The sequence below is a fragment of the Rhipicephalus microplus genome, chromosome 2, assembly GCF_043290135.1.
Source record: "Rhipicephalus microplus isolate Deutch F79 chromosome 2, USDA_Rmic, whole genome shotgun sequence".
NCBI classification, from domain to species: domain Eukaryota; kingdom Metazoa; phylum Arthropoda; class Arachnida; order Ixodida; family Ixodidae; genus Rhipicephalus; species Rhipicephalus microplus.
This window is the reverse complement of record NC_134701.1, coordinates 79,533,827-79,552,504: the sequence shown is the minus strand read 5'-3', so window position 1 is coordinate 79,552,504 and position 18,678 is coordinate 79,533,827. Positions and strand designations below refer to the sequence as shown.

General features: G+C 47.3%; 1 protein-coding gene across 1 annotated transcript in view; it reads right to left on the bottom strand.

The window, feature by feature from the left end:
- LOC142790032 (uncharacterized) overlaps positions 1-18,346 on the bottom strand; it is a 67,273-nt gene extending 48,927 nt beyond the window's left edge. The window contains exons 1-3 of the mRNA XM_075885061.1: positions 18,069-18,346; positions 16,990-17,160; positions 1,802-1,946 (exon numbers count right to left, since the gene is read on the bottom strand). Coding sequence (XP_075741176.1) covers positions 1,802-1,946; positions 16,990-17,160; positions 18,069-18,346 — 594 coding nt within the window. The remainder of the gene's footprint in view (positions 1-1,801; positions 1,947-16,989; positions 17,161-18,068) is intronic.
- Positions 18,347-18,678: the final 332 nt, after the last annotated feature.

Below are 18,678 nucleotides of genomic sequence, written 5' to 3'. Positions count from 1 at the left end.
CCGCTACGTGGCCTTAAGGGAATACGCTAAGCAACGTGTGTGTCTTTTCTAATTGGTGACAAGCTTTGAATCATGAAGTCATTATGATAATCACATGTTCAGACGCCTGATGGCAATGTACACATACACAATAGAATAATATTGTGTTATACTCGTTCTATTGTGAAGCTAGTATACAGGACGCGTGCGTTCGTAAAACATCGAAGTTATTCATGATGCATTTCCAACCATACAGTGTGATTTGAAGTATATTTCCAAGCTGACACGTGGCTTCTTGGTAGAAGACCTGCTTGGCACGCAATCTGTCTGGGTTCTGTACTTGCTGCGAGCTGGAAATATTTGTTATTTGTTTTTTTTTCGCATATCTCTCAGTTTTTCAGTCACGCAAAAGATCACGATTTTTCGTTTGCAATCTATGACGCCCACGCCGATGCAGAAAGTTCAACGCAATGATCCCATAAACACTATCGCGCTAAGCACACAATTCAAGCTTATAAGTGTCAGCAAATGCACTGAGGGGAACACGCGCAGCATAGGCCAATTCACCCACTACACCTTGTGAACCAGATAAAGTGGTTCTTACGTTAGTTCACGGAGGTGAGACTGAAGGGGTCTTTCATTGGGTGACGATGGTGAGCGCAGGAGCGGCGAACAGATTCTAGATGCCCCGAAGCGCCATGCATCTACACAAGTATTTGTTTTGTTTGTCCAAATACTTATCGCAACATTGCTCTCTTCGCAGACGAAGGCTGCCAGGCGAGTCAGTCGAGATGTCTCTGCGCGAACGGTTTCCAGTAGGTGACATGATACAGTTGGCCTTTGTCAGGTCTTCTACCACTCGCCGTAAGGCGAGATATGGTTTAGGCGACCCCTGTGAGTGTGGTGATATTATATAAGGGTCCATTGTACGTAGCCGAAAATGTTTGACATGACGCACATTTCCGTGTAGGAGTCCACCGTCATTAAAAATAACCGGGAGGATATGTTACAAGCCGGTGGTAAATGCTGAAGCGCGCTTTCACTCTACCTTGATATCCCAAGGTGCGTAATCGAACTACGTGGAGAACAACTTCAGCAAGACAAAGGGTCGCGGTGATTGTGCTGCTTTCGTTATAAAAAAACATTGCCAATTGTGCGCCCAGGTGGACGTGCGTGCCGCTAAGAGATAGGGCTATAGGCGGTAAGCTCGTGCCTAGTGATGTTTATTGCATAGCTAAGGTAAGGTAATACGTCATCCCAGTTCATATGGTCGTATGACACATACATCAATCGCATGTCGATAATTGTCCGGTTAGAGTGAAAAGATCGTAATGAGATTTGACAGCACTTCTACTTCAGCAGGAGGGTCTACGCCTTCTTCACAGAAACCTTCACAGAACCCAGGCAATGATGCTTAGACTACTTCAGACGAATTTCGCTTTATTTCCTAAAATTATCGAGACACTGACACTAGCAGCTCGAGCCACCCAGATAATTTAGATCACATGCTCTAGTGGTGTCCTCATTTTTGGGCAGGAATCAAGCCAACCCGGTCAAGTTGTCCTCCACCGGTAGAAGCCCCAAACAAAGAGGCTTCGGGCCGTTCAGAAAGCACACGATGCGGCGGTCAGGCTTAGCCTGCCCGTCGCAACACGAAATGGGTTAAAGGGCTAATATCGATAATATAATCGATAATATCGGTTATTTTCTTGGCGGGACACAATCGCTGCAAGAAGAGAAAACTAATTAAACTAACCCGATTGTGGCATTGCTGCACTGTTCATTTAGAAGCAAAAACAAATAGCTAGAAAGCAGTGCTTACCAAGTTGTCTTTGTATGGTCTCGTCGAAGATGCCCCCGGAAGGGCTGAAGGCAGGAAGGTGGGGGGCACCATTAAGCAGCCTTGATGGTTATTTATCCCGTAGCGAAAATACCCCATGAAAACAAAGATGTCCAGTTTCACCTTTCTGCGTAAAAAAGTTCGTATTACGTGTGGAGTCTTTGTTACCGCAAACGCAGGAAAACCACCACGCCTGTGTAGAATGCGCATAATAGTCACGGCAACAGCCGGAAGGGTGGTATCTTAAAGACTTTTTAAACACTTTTTTGGTAACTGCTACGAGCAAATTTGCAGATAACCACTGCGCTGTAAATCAACAGAATTTGGTGTAGTATGGGGGAATTCACTAATCGTTCGTCATTTTTCGGCCCGTTACACACTTGCAAATAATTTGTCCAATGTTTTGATGCTGTTACTGACCACGATGAATAAATATGCTTGAATCTTTTGTAATAGGTCAGATGTGCCAACATATAGACTCAAGCAAGCAAGCAAGCTAGCAATCAAGCAAGCATGCGATGACCTACTCGTTACGCCATTCGCATTCTTGACACTTGGTTGTCGCTTTGCTGTTCCAAAACGTCAATTACTCATACGGACGAGATTCCTTTCCCGACATTAAACCAGGCTAAGACCAGTGTCATAGAATACTGCGCTGCCGCGCAGGGAACACGCGTTTGAATTCGCTTTGATGCATGGGGCTTTTTATTTACTGAATTTGTTTTTTTATTTTTGTGGTGCTGAGTAGGAACACCGGCGGCGGTGGGGAAGAACTACAGCGCACGCAACCCTTATTGTGATTTCTTAACAGTTTTCGCTGCAAAACTCGAGTGAACGTAGGTTTCTGCACCCTCCTGAAAAGTGATTTTATTCCAGCTCAGGCGCAACGCAGCCATCACTTAGAGATAAATTTGTTAAGAACACCAAAATTGCCACTGGGTCAAAATCTTCGTTACATTTGTGTGATGAGTGTTCTAAGTAAGCATTATAAGTACACGATGATTTTCTCTAATACCCAAACTTACTTTTGATTGAATGGGTTACATTTAGAGCATTTCGCAGCTTATTACTAACATTTTTATGTATCTTACCATTCAATTTGAACAATACAATTTTTGTGTAAACTATACTGTGAACGTACCGCGAATTCTGAAGCCGTTTCGAATGATGCGTACGAAATCAAAAAACGTTACTAGCACTATACCAACACGGGCAATATTGCCTTGAGGTTCGGTATGGTGAAAGAAGCCAATCTCAAGGTAAAAGCCACTGCAGCAAGAGAGGCGAAAACAAACAAAAACAAAACAAGAGCTGCTGCCGACATCTCCATCACCTTCTCAGCGTATAATTTCACTTTCTGGATGGCTCGTTTTTCAGTGCGCGGAATCGGCCTTTGAAATAAATCTTCCGTGATTTAGAGCACTGCATGAGTGCTGAAAGGGTCCGTGCAAAACATTTGCAGCAAGAGGAGAAAACGCAGTCGATCGGTATTGATTTGATTGATTGATTTGTGGGGTTTAACGTCCCAAAACCACCATATGATTATGAGAGACGCCGTAGTGGAGGGCTCCGGAAATTTTGACCACCTGGGGTTCTTTAACGTGCACCCAAATCTGAGCACACGGGCCTACAACATTTCCGCCTCCATCGGAAGTGCAGCCGCCGCAGCCGGGATTCGATCCCGCGACCTGTGGGTCAGCAGCCGAGTACAATCTTTAGCGAGGTAAAAACAATAAACAGGACAATGCAAATTACTTTGAAAAACCCTGTTAAATAATAATACAAAATTTACAAAGTCAAATATTTGATCACTAAATTTCAGCACGTTCTAGGATGAATAAATTTCATGTGGAAGGTTATTCCAGTCAGTTATAGTGCGAGGAATAAATGAATAGTTAAAAATTGTTAGTGCGCGCTTTGATAGGCATGAACTTTGCAGAATGCTCCTGTGCTCCTGTGAGATCTAGAAATTTACCTAAGTCCAGCTCCCTCCCACGGAGTTCAGTATTTGTAAACTCGTTGTACGTGAAAGACGCCAATACCGTCGATCTGTCTTTGGGAAAGCCATATTGTGTTGTTGAGATGAGCAAGTTCTTGTCAAAAAAACTGCATGATTTCTTTTGTATAATTTTTCGAAGCCCCCCGAAAAGACTGATGAAATGGCGCCACTTCACTCACCACTGCCACCGTTACCTACCTTCTTTTTTCAACATGATGGCAATACCTGACCCTCGTCGCCAAGCACACCACCCACTTCCATTTCGAATAACCACCCCTCCTATTCCAGTGCCCAATCCCCATCTCCTCGACGACGCTGTCTGTCCCCCATGCGTCACCCCTCCGCTACTGAGGGCGGAAACTGACTACTGCTGCTCCGGAGGCATGACCTGCAGGCAAGTCGGACTGCCCAAGGCCTTCATGTGTTTCACCGCGAAATGTTATTGACGTCGACGTCGAAGGAACTGTCACCGTAGCGCTTGTTGACATAGGAACCTCCGTTTCCGTCATTTCTGAGGCACTGTGCCGCAAGCTAAAGAAGCTGATGACGTCGCTGTCAGGACTAATGCTCCGTACTGCCACCTACCAGTGCATTGTGCCATCAGCTGTGTGCACGGCGCGAATTACGATTCAAGACGCACTCTACGTGATCGAGTTTTTCGTCCTACCGTCCTGCTCCCTCGACATTCTTTTCGGGTGGGACTTCCTCTCAAGCCGTAGTGCCATCATAGACTACTCTAGAGCGGAAGTCGCTCTTACGCCCTTACAGACGTCTCCTTCAGAAGATCCTCTTCCTCACAAACTTGTTGTCACGGAGGACAAAGATATCTCCCCCCCCAAACATTGATACTTGTCACCCTAACGTGTTTGACTGTGCCGGACGGGGCAGCACTCCTCGCTCCGTCGAAAGTCTTCCTTTGTCACCGTGGCTTACGACTGCCCTTTGCAATACTCTCCGTTACATTTGGTGCGACGATAATTTTTGTTGCCATCTCATTCATGTCGGTGACGTTGCTTCGAGGGGAATATGTGAGGCGTGTACAAGGCGCTAACCTCTTGAGTTCCCTGAACATCGCCGAGGACGAACCGTACCTTCAGCTAAACGCCATGATGTCACGTGTTCTGACGTCTTCAGCCCTATATAAATTTCATCCTTCGATTACCGACCACCAACGCCATCGTATCGCAGCGAACTTCTCACTCTTCTGCACAACTTCCGCTCATATTTCTATTGCGCACGGCCAACCTTGGGTCGCACGTAGAGCGTCACTCGCCACGTCGACACTGGTTCCCGTGCTCCCTTACGCTAGCGATCTTATCGAGGTTCTGCAGTGATGCACAAGATTATTAACGAACAAGCAGACGACATGCTTCAACGAGGAGTGATTCAGCCGCCCCAAAGCTCCTGGTCCTCTCCTGTAATCTTTGTGCACAAGAAGGATGGAACCATGAGATTCTGCGTGGACTATCGCCGCTTCAATAAGATAACCCGAAAGGATGCGTGCCAGCTTCCGCGCATCGATGATGACCTCCGCTGCTTAAAAGAAGCAAAACATTTTTCATCCCGAGATTTACGCTCGGGGTATTGGCAAGTACCGATGGCTGACTGATCATTCGAAGACCGCTTTTGTCACGCCTGATGGTCTCTACGAGTTTCACGTCACGCCGTTTGGATTGTGCAATGCTCTGTATTCGAACGGATGAAGAACAGAGTCCTTCGTGGCTACAAGCGGAACACCTGCCTTTGCTACCTGGGCGACGTCGTAGTCTTTCCTAGGGATTTTCCAACTCACCTTGTCCGCCTTCGAGAGATTCTTACGTGCCTCACTTCAACTGGTCTCCAACTCAACATAAAGAATTGTCATTTTGCGGCACGCCAGATGACGACACTGGGTCAAGTCGTTTGCGAGGAAGGCGTTCTGCCGGACCCTGCGAAATTACGTGCTGTGGCCGAATTCCCCAAGCCCACTTGCACGAATACGTTTAGAAAACTCATTGGGCTGTGTTCCTTTTTTATCAATTCGTGCGTGATTTCGCTTCCATCATCGCCCCTCTTCCGAGCTTCTGACAGCCTCCAACAGCCTGTATGCTTGATCATACGTCTTTCGAGACGATTCAGCGCCTACTAACATCGCCCCCACCCCAATACTACGTCCCTTTGACCCGGATGCGCTCACGGAAATACGTACTTACGCTAGCAGTGTCGGCCATGGGGCTTTGTTGGCTCAAAAAAGCTGGGGTACCAAGAATACGTCTTTGCTCACGCAAGTGGAACTCTGAATAGGCCGAGTGCAAATATTCTGTAAAGGAAAAGAATGCCTCGCCATAATTTGAGCTTTGGCTAAGTTCCGTCGTACCTTTATGGTCACCCTTTTGACGTCGTCGCACATCATTACGCTCTGTGTTGGCTCTCGTCGCTGAAAGATCTGTCGGAACGACTTGGTCGCTGGGTGCTCAGGCTGCAAGAGTACGGCGTTCGTGTTGTGTACCGATCAGGCCACAAGCACTCTGACGCGGATGCTCTCTCCCGTTCACCTTTAGAATCCGCCACGGCTTTACCGTCCGTTTTCTTCTCGCGAGTCGACGTCACCGACATGCCAGTGGAGCAAAACAAGGATACGTAGATTTGCCACCTACTCGACTTTCCTGCGGATTCACCCCCTTCCCCCGCTTCCATAGCTCCACCTCGTCAAGCACCCCATTTCGCCACTCGAGATTGTCTCTTCTGTCGGCAGAATTATGCATCTGATGGCCGGAGGTGGCTGCTTGTGATACCTCGCCGCATGCGCATGCAAATGTGTGCTGCTTTTCACGCTGATCTGCAAAGCGCCCACGCTGGCGTTCTGTACACCCACTTGCGTCAGAGATACTATTGGCGCGAAATGTATTCATTTGTGTGCAAGTATATAAGCGTTTGTACTGCCTGTAAGCGACGGAAGGCTTTCCCTCAACGAGTGGCCGGTACATTTCAACCTGTCGCGTGTCCGGTGCGCCCGTTTGACCGCGTCTGCAGTGCGGCCCGCTTTCCTCGACCACTTCTGGAAATTGATGGATAATCGTCGGCGTTGACCACCATACGCTTTATGGTGAAACCGCAGCATTTCCCACAGCAACAGCCAGAGAAGTTGCGATTTTAATTCTACGCAACTTCGTCCTATGCCACAGCACACCCCACTAACTTCGGAGCGACAGAGGACGTGTTTTCCTATCCGAAGCCGTCGAAGCATTGCTCGTTCAGTGGAACATCGCTCAACGCAAGATAACCACATATCATACGCAAAAAAGGCCTAACCGAGCAATTTAACCGCACTCTCGGGGATATGCAGACAATGTACACCGCATCCAATCAGGCAAACTGGGATGCCGTCCTTCATTTCGTCACATATGCGTACAACACTGCGACTCAAGCAACCACGGGATTCTCGCCGTTCTTTATTTTATACGGACGAGAGCCATCATGTGTTTAAGACATCATGCTTTCTTACACACCTGACGCTTGCGAGAACAGTCCGATTTCCGACATTGCCAGGTACGCAGAAGATTGTCAGCAGTTTATTTACTTATTTATTTTGTTACCCTCAATCGCCGAAGCGTTATAGAGGGGAGCTGGTTACGAAATGAAAAATACAAAACAACAAAACAAGACGTGCTATATATGAACATGAATAAAGCAAAATAACATCTCTCTTCAGCGAAATGGAACAAACGTGAAACGTAAGAAAAAGTTGGCTCGTTGCTTTACGAGCGAGGACCAAGGTCGCCAGGTCTTAAGCGTGACGACGACCGACCTCAAGCTACTTTTCAAACGGGTGCCCTAGTTTGGCTTTGAGTCCCACCAAATACTCCCGGTCTTTCCTCCTAGTTATTGGCCCGCTATCACGGCCCCTACAGCATTCTCGCTCGGGCTTCTCCCGCCAATGACGAGGTGGAGCCCTTGACACCATATGACGACTAGCGTCGTTGTGGCCGAGAAATTGTTCACGTCTCTCGCATCAAGCCCTATTATGACCCGGCTATACTACCAATGCCTTAAGTCGTCAGGATGGCTCCTGTATTCCCCGGGAGCAAGTGTAGTGAAAAGCTAGCACCAGCGTCAATCGCAGCGCCAGACTCGAGCTCACGTTTGACCACATACTGGCTGCTTGACGCCTGCTGCTTTTCGACGCTTCACGTTTAACGTTTGTCGAGCTTCCCTGATCTAAGCAAACTCAGAATCATCGCTGAGCCAACCATCCAACGGATGCATCAACACGCTCACCACATATCACAGGAAGAACAGGATGCTATTCGTCATCAATTCGAACAAATGGTCGATGACGACGTCATTCAAGCTTCAACCAGTTCGTGGGTGTCACCTGTTGCACTGGTTAAGAAGAAAGATGGCTCGCTCCAATTCTGTGTGGATTACCACAAGTTGAACTCCATTACTAAGAAAGACGTTTATCCCCTTCCCCGTGTGGAAGACTCTTTAGATCACGTGTGACATTCTCGCTACGTTTCATCGATGGATTTTCGTAGCGGGTACTGACAGATTGAAGTTGATGAACGAGACCGGGATAAAACGGCGTTTATAACCCATGGCGGTCTTTACGAATTTAAAATCCTCCCTTTTGGGTTATGTTCCACTCCAGCTGCGTTCAACGAATGATGGACACACTGTTAGCTGAACTGAAGTTGCATTCGTGGTTTGTGTACTTAGATGACTTAGTTGCTCTTTCCACGATGTTTCAAGAGCACATCAAGCAGCTTCATAATGTACATCAGGCCAATCGTGCTGCCGGTCTATCCCTGAATGCGGTGAAGCCGGAAAAGTGTCACTTTCGATACGAGGAGCTAAAATTATTGGGCCATATTGTGAGTAGTAGAGGTGTGCGTCCTTCATGACCTTAAAAAGCCACGGCAGTTGCTCTGTTCCCGATGCCGAAGGCGAAGCAAGATGTGCGCCGATTCTTTCGCCTTTGTGCGCATTACCGCTTTTTTGTGCCAAAATTTTCTAAAATTCTAAACCATTTGCAACAACTGATCGAGGACGACATTGCCTTTACCCGGAGCTCGGCACATTCTGACGCTTTCCGTGACTTAGAAAAGTGACAGCTTGAGCTAGTTGGTATGGCATGACGATAGTTATAGCGCGAGAACAAAACTACGACAAAGAGTCGTGGCCTTCTTGTCTCTGTGTCGTCGTTTTGTTCTCGCGCTATAACTATAGTCAGGCTTTCTTTGAGCTTCACCAACGTCTTCAAAACCCACCGATCCTTGGTCACTTTGACACAAAAGCAGATACGGAAGTGCACACTGATTCTAGCAACCTTGGTCTCGGAACCATTCTCGTGAAGTTTCGAGATGGCGTCGAACGCGTTACCGCCTATGCTGGCCACGCGTTGTCTTCTGCCGAGAAAAACTATTGAACAATTGAAAATGAATGCCTGGTGATCGTATAAGCTATTAAAAAGTTTCGGCCATACTTGTACGGACGGCCCTTCCAAATCGACAGTGATCACTGCTCTCTCTGCTGGTTGGCGAATCTCAAAAGAGCCTTCGAGCCGCCTTGCAAGATGGAGCATTCGGCTGCAGTAATTTGACTGGAGAATCGTGTACTGGTCTGACCAGAAACACGCCGACGCCAACTGCCTTTCCCGTGCCCACGTCGAGCCCGCTCAGAAGGAGTCGGACGAAGCCAGTGGTTTGCTTTCCATTCTAGCATCTTCTAATGTGGCCCAACAGCAACGCCAAGACCTAGAACAGCAAGCACTAATCGAATACCTCGAAGGACGTCGCAAACAACCTCCCCGTTGGTTTGCTCGTGACTTGTCATCTTTCTGTCTGCGCGACGACGTTGTCTACAAGCGCAACTTTCATCCCACGCAAACGACTTACCCGCCAGTAGTTCCTGATGATCCACGTGACGACGTTTTACGTGCGTGCCACGACGTGCCATCGTCCGGGTATCTGGGCTTCACACGTAGCTTGACGAGGATTGAATATAACTACTATTGGCGAAAACTCGCAAAAACAACGAAGCAGTATGTCAAAACTTGTACTGCTTGCCAACGCCCCAAAGTTCCCCCTCGTTATGCCACAGGCGTGATCCTCGTTTGGGAGTTTGGGATCCTCTCACAAGATGAAGCGCTGTTCCGGCGAACTGTCTCCCCCCTCCCAGCACCACGTTACACGCAGACGGCGGCACCGTGCAGTTCTAGAGATAACGTCGCTTCCTACTCCGAGCCACCTTGCAGTTCTGGGTATGCCTGCGTCTTCTCCGCCAAGCCCCGGAAACTGGTCTGAGAGAAGGGACAAAAGACGTTATTTCAGGCTGTGCCGGCGGCATGTTTGGGGGATTTTTCCCCCTGCCGACATCGTCGTGATGGCCAGCTCTGTACAAACGACAACCTGCTAGAGTAAACGCTCCTTCTTGTTGCTGTTTTCAAAACTGATTGCCTCCCTATTCCGCCTCCGGGCGAAGGCTTCAGCGAAGTCCGTCCGACTGCTCGCCACTTTCGGCTACCGCTACTATCGCAACACAGTAAATTCGTAACAGTGGTGGCAGACGTGAATGCCATCAAACCCGATTGCATAACAGTGGTTGGCAGCTTCGAGATACGATACTGTACCTTTGGCAAGTATGATCGGATCCCTGAGCACGAGGTCGACCACCGTGATAGCGTTTGGCTACGCCGGGATATGCTACTCTGCGTTCGACACGCCGGATCGGACCCCTGAAAGCTCGAGCATGATCGACCACATATAAGCATTTGTATACGCTGGGATACGCTACCCTGTTCTCATCGTTCGGCAAGCTTGGTTAAGCTACCCCGCCTCTCAACATTGACAAGTTGGACCCGATCCCTGAAGGCCAGAGCACTCCTGCGACACTTTCCGATGGCAGCCAGAAGTTGGACCATCGTAGGCTACATTAGCTAGGTGAGTGCCCGACGTTTACTGTTCATTTCGCCAGACCTCTCCAGCACAAGTAGATGTTAGGAGTGTTTTGTGTTGTTTTGTTGGCTATAATTTATTATTCACGTACTTTAAACCATGAGGTTTGTTTTAAAGTACGGCGAATATCAGTAGTGGAGCATCCCGAGGGACGAGACCGCGATGGAGCAGTACCTTGTGGAGGACCTCCTCGAAATTTGTGGAGCCATAGGGATTTCCGCCAGCTGCGCTAAAGCGAGGGAAGCGATTCTTGAGGTGATGCGGGCAGAGCAGGTGACGGCTGACGAAGCTGAAAAGTTTTGCGAGCTCATTTGTGAGCGAAAACAGAAGGCCGAGAAGAGTCGTGACGCTCGAAAAGCTCAAAGATGCAAACATTGGGAGGCCGAGGAGTATCGGAAAAAGAGAGAGCATGCTCTCAAAATGAGAGAGCTTGATCTTAAAATTGAAGCACCTAAGTGGCAGCAAGCGAAACGCCAGCTCCACAACTTTCAGACAGGCGAGAACATCGCGCATTTTCTTGATGATTTTGAAGTTGTCTGCTGTAATATATGTGTAAGCCGTGACCTTTGCGTGGAGAGACTCCTCACGATGTTGCCGGGCAAAATCCTGCATATTTTGCTTTGGTTATCAGCCGAGAAAGCAGGGGACTTTGGTCATGCTAGATATGCTTTGATGAGGTATTTTTTGTTTCAAATCCTGCTGAAAGTCGGAGCGATAGAGACAGCGCTGAAGCAAGTCGTAAGGCGCCAGAGGTAGACGCTCGCCGAAAAGAGCGAGAGGATGAATCGCTTCATAGAGCAGGAGGCCGACTATGAAGGCCTGGGAACATGGGTTATCCTGGAAAGAGAGAGAGAACCCTTACAGACAAGAGAGACACCTTTAGGGAAGTTGATTGGTTTTAAAGGCATCGGGAATCCCGTTCTGTCACAAGCAGAGACAGCTAGCAACAGGCCCGAGGAAAAAGCTGGAGCTTTGACTCCACAAACTAAAGGCAGCGTGCTTGCGAGTAAGAATGCCAGTGCTGTGAGCACGGCGATCAGTTCTGTTGGGAAGAGTCGCTGGCGAAAATGTAAGGGAAAGTCGAATAACGCCAAACGCAGGAAAGTCGAATAACGCCAAACGCGGGAAAGTCGAATAACGCCATACGCGTGAAAGTGGCTAAAGGCCATGGCTATCGAGATGCCATATCAATGTCAGGGCTGAGGTCGGGACAAGGCTCAATAAAAGGAGGTTGAAGTTCAGGCCACTGCTGAGATCTAGATCAAACGCGAAGCGCGTCACGAAGAAAGGAACTTCAATGAAATTATGAAGCCGAAATCTTCGTTTGGTCTCATCTCCAGAGCAGACACCTAACAATGACCACAAAGATAAGTTGGTTCAGCCGCATAGATTTTTGGCAGAGCTTGTCGAAGGCAGCACACTTGTAAATAAGTGTGTCGGGGCTTCCAGCATTATTAGCCATTGGAAGAGAAAAAGGCCTCGGCAAAAGCGTAGCGCGGAAGAAACGAGAGACCTCAAACATGTGAAAGTTGTTAAAAGCCGTGACGTCTTCATTCGAGACGCCAGGTTCAGGGCTACGCGCAGGATCGCGGAACGGCCCTGTGGGAAATGTTTGAGGCTCATACCATCACTGAGATTGAGATTACGCGGGAAGCACATCAAGAAAGACCGAATTTCAGAGAAATTCGAACGTGGAGATCACCGCCTGGTCTCATCCTTTTCACTGCCGCGTAGATGCAAGCAAGCGGGGAAACGGTGGGAGCGCTTCACCTGTAACACAAGCGGTTGTTCCTCACCGTGGCGAAAGGGTCGTTGGTCGAGCGGGTGACGTAAACGATGCAGTGCAGACGCCCACTTGTACAAGTTAGGCGGCTGCACGTCGGAAGTTTCTGCTACCAAGCTCGGCAAACACTTTTGTTCGTTGTGCCTTTGTCAAGGCCAAATACCTCGAAAGCTTTGGTGTGCGCGACTCCCCAGAGTTCGTCTGAGAGGGACCCGTCTTGTCATTACTAAGAATGAATTGTGTGTTTAGTTTTGAGAATAAATTTTTCTACTTTGGTCGTTTGCCGATGAGCAAGGAATACGTCTCCATTATCGTAAGTTCTACTTTTCTTGCCATCGGAGAATCAGACATTGATATGTTTATTTGAATAATTTTGTCCTCCTAATATTTCTAAAGTTTTGTTTTAACAGAGAAGGCTAAATAAAAGCCCTGTGTAGAAGACTTTCTTTGTTTTGCATTACGGGTTAGTATACACGTCAGGTAGGTTAACTTTGTTTTGTATAACGCAGGCAAGTGTTTTTTCATTCTTATTTTCTTGTTTTTTTCAAGCGTGCTTTCTCTTTTCGTGATGATCGTTGGCGGCGCGCATTGAATGGGAGCTTGTCAGAGGACTAACTTTGTTATGTTTAACAGTCTGACACTTGTGAGCGACGCCAATGTGCGTGATTCAGAAGTCCACAATCTGCCTAAATCACAATTTGGAATTGCTCGAAAAAATTTTGTTTGGATTAACAGCGTCATGCACTGACATTTGGTTAAAGGTGTGTCCACATTAAGTATTCTCCCTGAGATACGTTGCTCGTGGTGCTATTTTTTAGCTCAGCTTAATCTCGAGGAAATATTTTCGTTTCTGCTGGTCTGGCGATTTGATCAGCATTTGGAGAGTGCTTGCTTTGGACAGAGTGGTTTGGCTTTGTGTGGGACTCCGTCGTTCCAATGATCCCCTGCAGGGCTCTGAAAGTCACCACTTGCGGAGAGAGCAGAACAGCCACAATTCTCAACGGTCAACCAGCATCCTTCCTTCCGAGCCGCACTAGACGGCTCAAAACTTAGGATGCATTGTCTGGAGGTGAGGGTGCTGTTATGCCATAGGCATGATACTCGTTCGGGAGTGCTTCTTTTCACGAAATGGAGCGCTGTTTCGGTGAACTGTCTCCACCCTCCCAGCGCCACCTTCCATGAAGAAGGCGGCACCGTGCAGTTCCGGGGATAACGTCACCTCTTCCACGGGGCCACCTTGCTGTTCCGGGTATGGCTGCGTCTCCTCCGCCGGGCCACGGGAAGTTGTCTTGAGAGAAGGGACCAAGGACATTAGAGGTTTTTAGTTTGACGTTTTTGTGGTCCACCCCGCTCCGGGAACACCCGCGAAGCCGCAGCGGAGCGGCGGCTGAATTTTCTCTTTTAGTTATTCCTTGCCGGCAGCGAAGCGGCCCTTTCGCAGTTGCAGCGCCCTCTGGTCGTTTTCATCGTCGGTAAACAAAATAAAAAAACATTTTTTTTTCACGTAGTTAAAGCAAAACAATAACGTATAAATTATCTTTTCATGAAGTATTTAGAAATCCACTTTCAGTGTATTAACCGTCTATTTTTTTGACAAAGAAGCAAGCTCTGACTTGATAGTAGCCACTCAAAAGCCAGCAAGGTTTCGTTCCAGATCCATTGCAAGCATTCACTGTGTGTTGTTTGCGCTTTTGACGTGTATGTGGTGGCGGCGTTTTCATTTTTCACCATTGAAACTGTGTTTGCATAACCATTGACGCCTCCGACAAGTGTGCTAGAGGACCCATTTTCGATGGGTTTCTTAAAGTGGTCCGAAATTGAGGACTTGTTGTGTCTTGAATTCATCCAATACACTTGGCGAGACCCGCTGTCACGACATGGCCTCTTGAACATCGACAGCATGGACAGAGGAAATTTTGCACGTATTTTAGGTTTGAAAGAGATGATGTGCGAAGCCTGTGCCGTGCACTACAAGTGCCTAAAAATGTGACAACGCCGCAGGGCGTGCACGTTTCCGGAGTTGAGGCACTCTGCCTTACGCTACGGCGTTTGGCTTATCCCAATAGGCTGCGAGAACTGGAGCCGCTGCTCAGGCGGCACTATTCAGTGATTTCTTCAGCCACTAATGCAGTGCTCGCGCACATTGACAGCACGTTTGGACATCTGCTGCGAGATGTGAATAACCACACCTGGCTGGACATCGCTAAAATCCAACTCTTTTTCGAGGTATGAAGTTAGTTAATTTGTTTTGTTACTTCTAATCTAATATAACAATTTATCGCAGGCTGTGCATTCCTAATGGACGCCATTGCACAACTGTTGGTGCTTCATTGACGGGACAGCTTGAGCCAATTGCCGTCCATCGAAGGACCAGAAGTGGTTCTTTTCAGGGCATAAGCGCTTTCACGCCCTTAAATATCAGTCCATCATGTGTCCTAATGGAATCATTTGCCAACTGAACGGTCCATACGTCGGCAGCCGGCATGGCGCAGGCAAGTTATTTTTGTTATACTGAGCCCTGTTCTACTTGTCCAACTTGAAAAAAAAAGCATCATCGCACCTACCTGAGGGAGGGCTCTGTGCTACTTCAGCAAACAAGCTATCACTTCGTGATAATGTTGTGAAGTACACTCATTCTGGGACAACTAATTGTGGTTACAGCAGAAAGCAGCATATTATTCAAATTGAATGGTGTTCTAAGAGAACCTGAAAAAATTGTGAACTGTTTATTTCGAGAATAAGGTGCAAGCTAAATTGATAAATCCATGCCCCTGTTACTATTATAATGCTGTGGTCAAGTTTTTTTTGTTACTCTGCAAGAAGTCTTCAGTTATAACTCGTCACAGGTAATGTCATGCAGGTTCTATTTATAAATGCAGTATAAATGTTTTTTATTTCATAGCACTGTGAAGAAACCCCCCTACTTGGATAGGCATCAAAGATTTTTTTTGGAGAGAGTGCATCTAAAAAGTGCACACTACAGAGCCCACTTAACATTTGTGTAAATTTATTGGGAAGTGGCAAGAATTTTATGAAGCATTCAGTGTCGCATAGCATGTGGCAATATGTCTTCATGTGCTCCTGTATTTCCAGGTATCCTTCAAAAGAGCAACACCTATCGCAAGCTAGAGAAGCTTGCCAAAGGCCACAGCTTTTGTTTGTATGGTGACCCTGCCTATCCACTGCAACCTCTGCTGCTGAAACCTTATGGCGGGAACGTGACTGTGCAGCAGCGGGCTTTCAACAAGAGAATTAGTTTCGTTAGACAAGCAGTCGAATGGGGTTTCAGAAAGATTGCAGGCTTGTTAGCTTTTCTGGATTTTCGTAAAAATCAGAGACTCGAACGGCAGAACATGTCACGCATGTTCAAAGTTGGCACAATACTTGCTAATTGCCACACTTCTCTTTATAGCTCACAGGTATCTCAATACTTGCAAGTTGAACCTCCTCAGCTGGAAGAATATTTGAGACCAAAAAACTGAGCGGATTCCTTCAACACAATTTCTTTATTTGTGTAGGCTAATAATTTTTTTTCTAATTGTTCGAGCTTGTTGCTCATTTCCTAGAGAATTTGAGTAGAATTCTGGTGCTGAGCCTCCATTTTCAGGCGCTCTTCCTCCACTGTTAGTTTTCTTTCTGATAGTGTCATACGACGTTCCTCGAGGTCAAGCCGTCAGTGTTCTAGCTCCATTTCCTTCTGCCGGAGAAGGAACTCATTTTCTTCCCTTTTCAGAAGGAGCTGCAGTTCAAGGGCCTGGAGGCCTCCGATTCCTACAAGATGAACTAGAACACAAATGACATACTTCTAAAGTGTTAAAGCTCAAAACTAATTTACGCTGGGATCAGCACCATCTTATCACATTCGGGTATGATGAATGCCAAGCCTCAAATTGGCATTGAAAAAACAAGCAAACGAATCACATGTAGCGCATGTATGTTGTTTCAATGCAATGAAAGCTATGCATCATCTGGTGCAACTTGAAAAATCAAGCAAGTTTGATTTGTAATACCTGTCGGAACAGCAGAGTCTCTGTAACGCCGCCGTTCCGGCGCACGAAGGGGCCCTTGAGCGTCCTGGTCAGCGTCGCTGTCCTCTATAGTCTCTGCTTCCAAGGTATCCTGTGCTACAAGGGCATGAATGATCATCAGCAGTTAGACACTGAGCATAGTAGCTAAGTTATTGAGTATATCTCTTTTTAATTCATGTTTTGTAGTATTTTGCACAACAATGATTACATGGTGCAACTTGCGTTGCAGCATCGTGCATAAACACTTTCACGTGCGAATTTCTGCTAGTAGTAGTATTAAAAAAATATACATTAGCATAGTAGTAAGGGTGCAATTGCTTCTCATGTGTTTTTTGCCTACGAACATTTGTTTAATGTGCCTTGCTGTACACGTTGTGAATAAGTAAATGAAAAGATATTTCGCTTCTAATATACTTTGCACATACCTGGTGCAACAGCTGGTACGCCTGGTGCAGCAGCCCAGTGCCTGGTGCAGGAGCCGGCACCTCTCCTGTTGGGCTGGTTGTGGTTCTGTCGCCTGCTGTCCCGTCACTTCTATTTGGTGGCTCTCTGAGGTCATCCTCATAGATTGCCAACAGCAGATTCGTTGCTGTTGCCTCATGTGCACATAGAAAACGAGACACATGAATGAGAATGTCCTTAGTAATACTATAGGACCACTGAAGAAATAATTCACACAGAAAAAAAAAACTAAATTTCTTCCCTATATCTGCCAAAATAGATATTTGTTTTTCCAGTTAATGAGCTTAACTCACAAATATGTTCACTAAAGTTATGAGACAAGTTCAGCAAGCTGAAACAAAGCATTAGATTAGTTTTAAATTCAGTCATTTCTCACTGAGTGCCGATTAAGTACATCACACATCCACAACGTGGGACTGTTTAGTATATTGACTGCCTGAGGATCAATGCCATATATTGAACAGGCACAGTGGCCAGCATATTACTGAATAATGTAATATGTATAGTGAAAACGTTCCAGCTAAGTAACCTGTCCGACTACTGTGTCACAAAAATTCATTCTGTGAACACTGCCATTGAAATACATGCCTTCACTCCCGATACAGAAATCGCTAAGACGAACACTTTACGGTTTTTATAGTACAAGTTTAGGGGTGGGTTGCTGTTAGCCTCTCCTCCAGATTACTTGCCATTTTTCTGTTTGTCGCCTGAGGCCCGGAGAGCGGGTAAAGATGCCATTGCAGCCTCCCTAATTTGCAGAGCCTGGGCTCTGCGCGCCTTGGCCGATGCTAATTGTTGAGCGGGCTGTCGCGGCCCCACGCCGTTTTTTTTTCGATGGTCCCATGCCGTTTGCCTTCCACGGCACGGTTCTGGGGGCATAATCGACGTCCCTCATGAGGTCCGATACGTCTTGAAGCAGCTGCTTCCGCTCTTCATATTTTCTTCGGTGCCGGACCTATGGAGCAATCAAGCACGTGACGCTGCGACTGTTTCATCTACAGCACTTGAACAGCGTTTACTGATAAAGTAAGCAAGCACTCACTTCCTCAGGTTCACTGTGTCCTGCTGTCGGAAATAGCCGATGAAATGGTCCACTCGCTCTTTGATGTCGCGAATTGTGAGCTCACGATTTACCGCTCTCATGACGTTTCGCAGCACGTCCTCCCACGCAGCGGGATTGCTGAAGGGGTCAGCACACACTACTTCTTTCAACAGGCACAAATCTCCATCGATGCGAAATCGCTTTCGCGGCTTGCGCTGGGCAGGGGACGGCCAAGCTGCAGCACTCGCGGAAAGCGTGCCATCTCCGGAGGCAGCCATCTTGAAATGAGGAAAGTTGCTGCACGCACGAGAGAGGGCGCGCGCGTTGTCCCCCTTCCGCTTGCAAAAACGGCAGCGACGCACCGCGCTCCGATTAGGCTGCTTAATCGCTCCGCTTAGCTGCTAAGCGGAGCGTAAAAACGTCAAACTAAAAACCTCTATTATTTCAGGCCGTGCCAGCCCCTTTGTTTCGGATTTTTGCGCCAGCCGGCCCCAGCTGTTGCTGTTGTTTTCACAGATCACGGTACAGCCTTCACAGCGCAGTTGCTTCATGATATGTTACAGCTGAGTGGTACCACACACCGAAAAGCAATAGCATACCACCCGCAGAC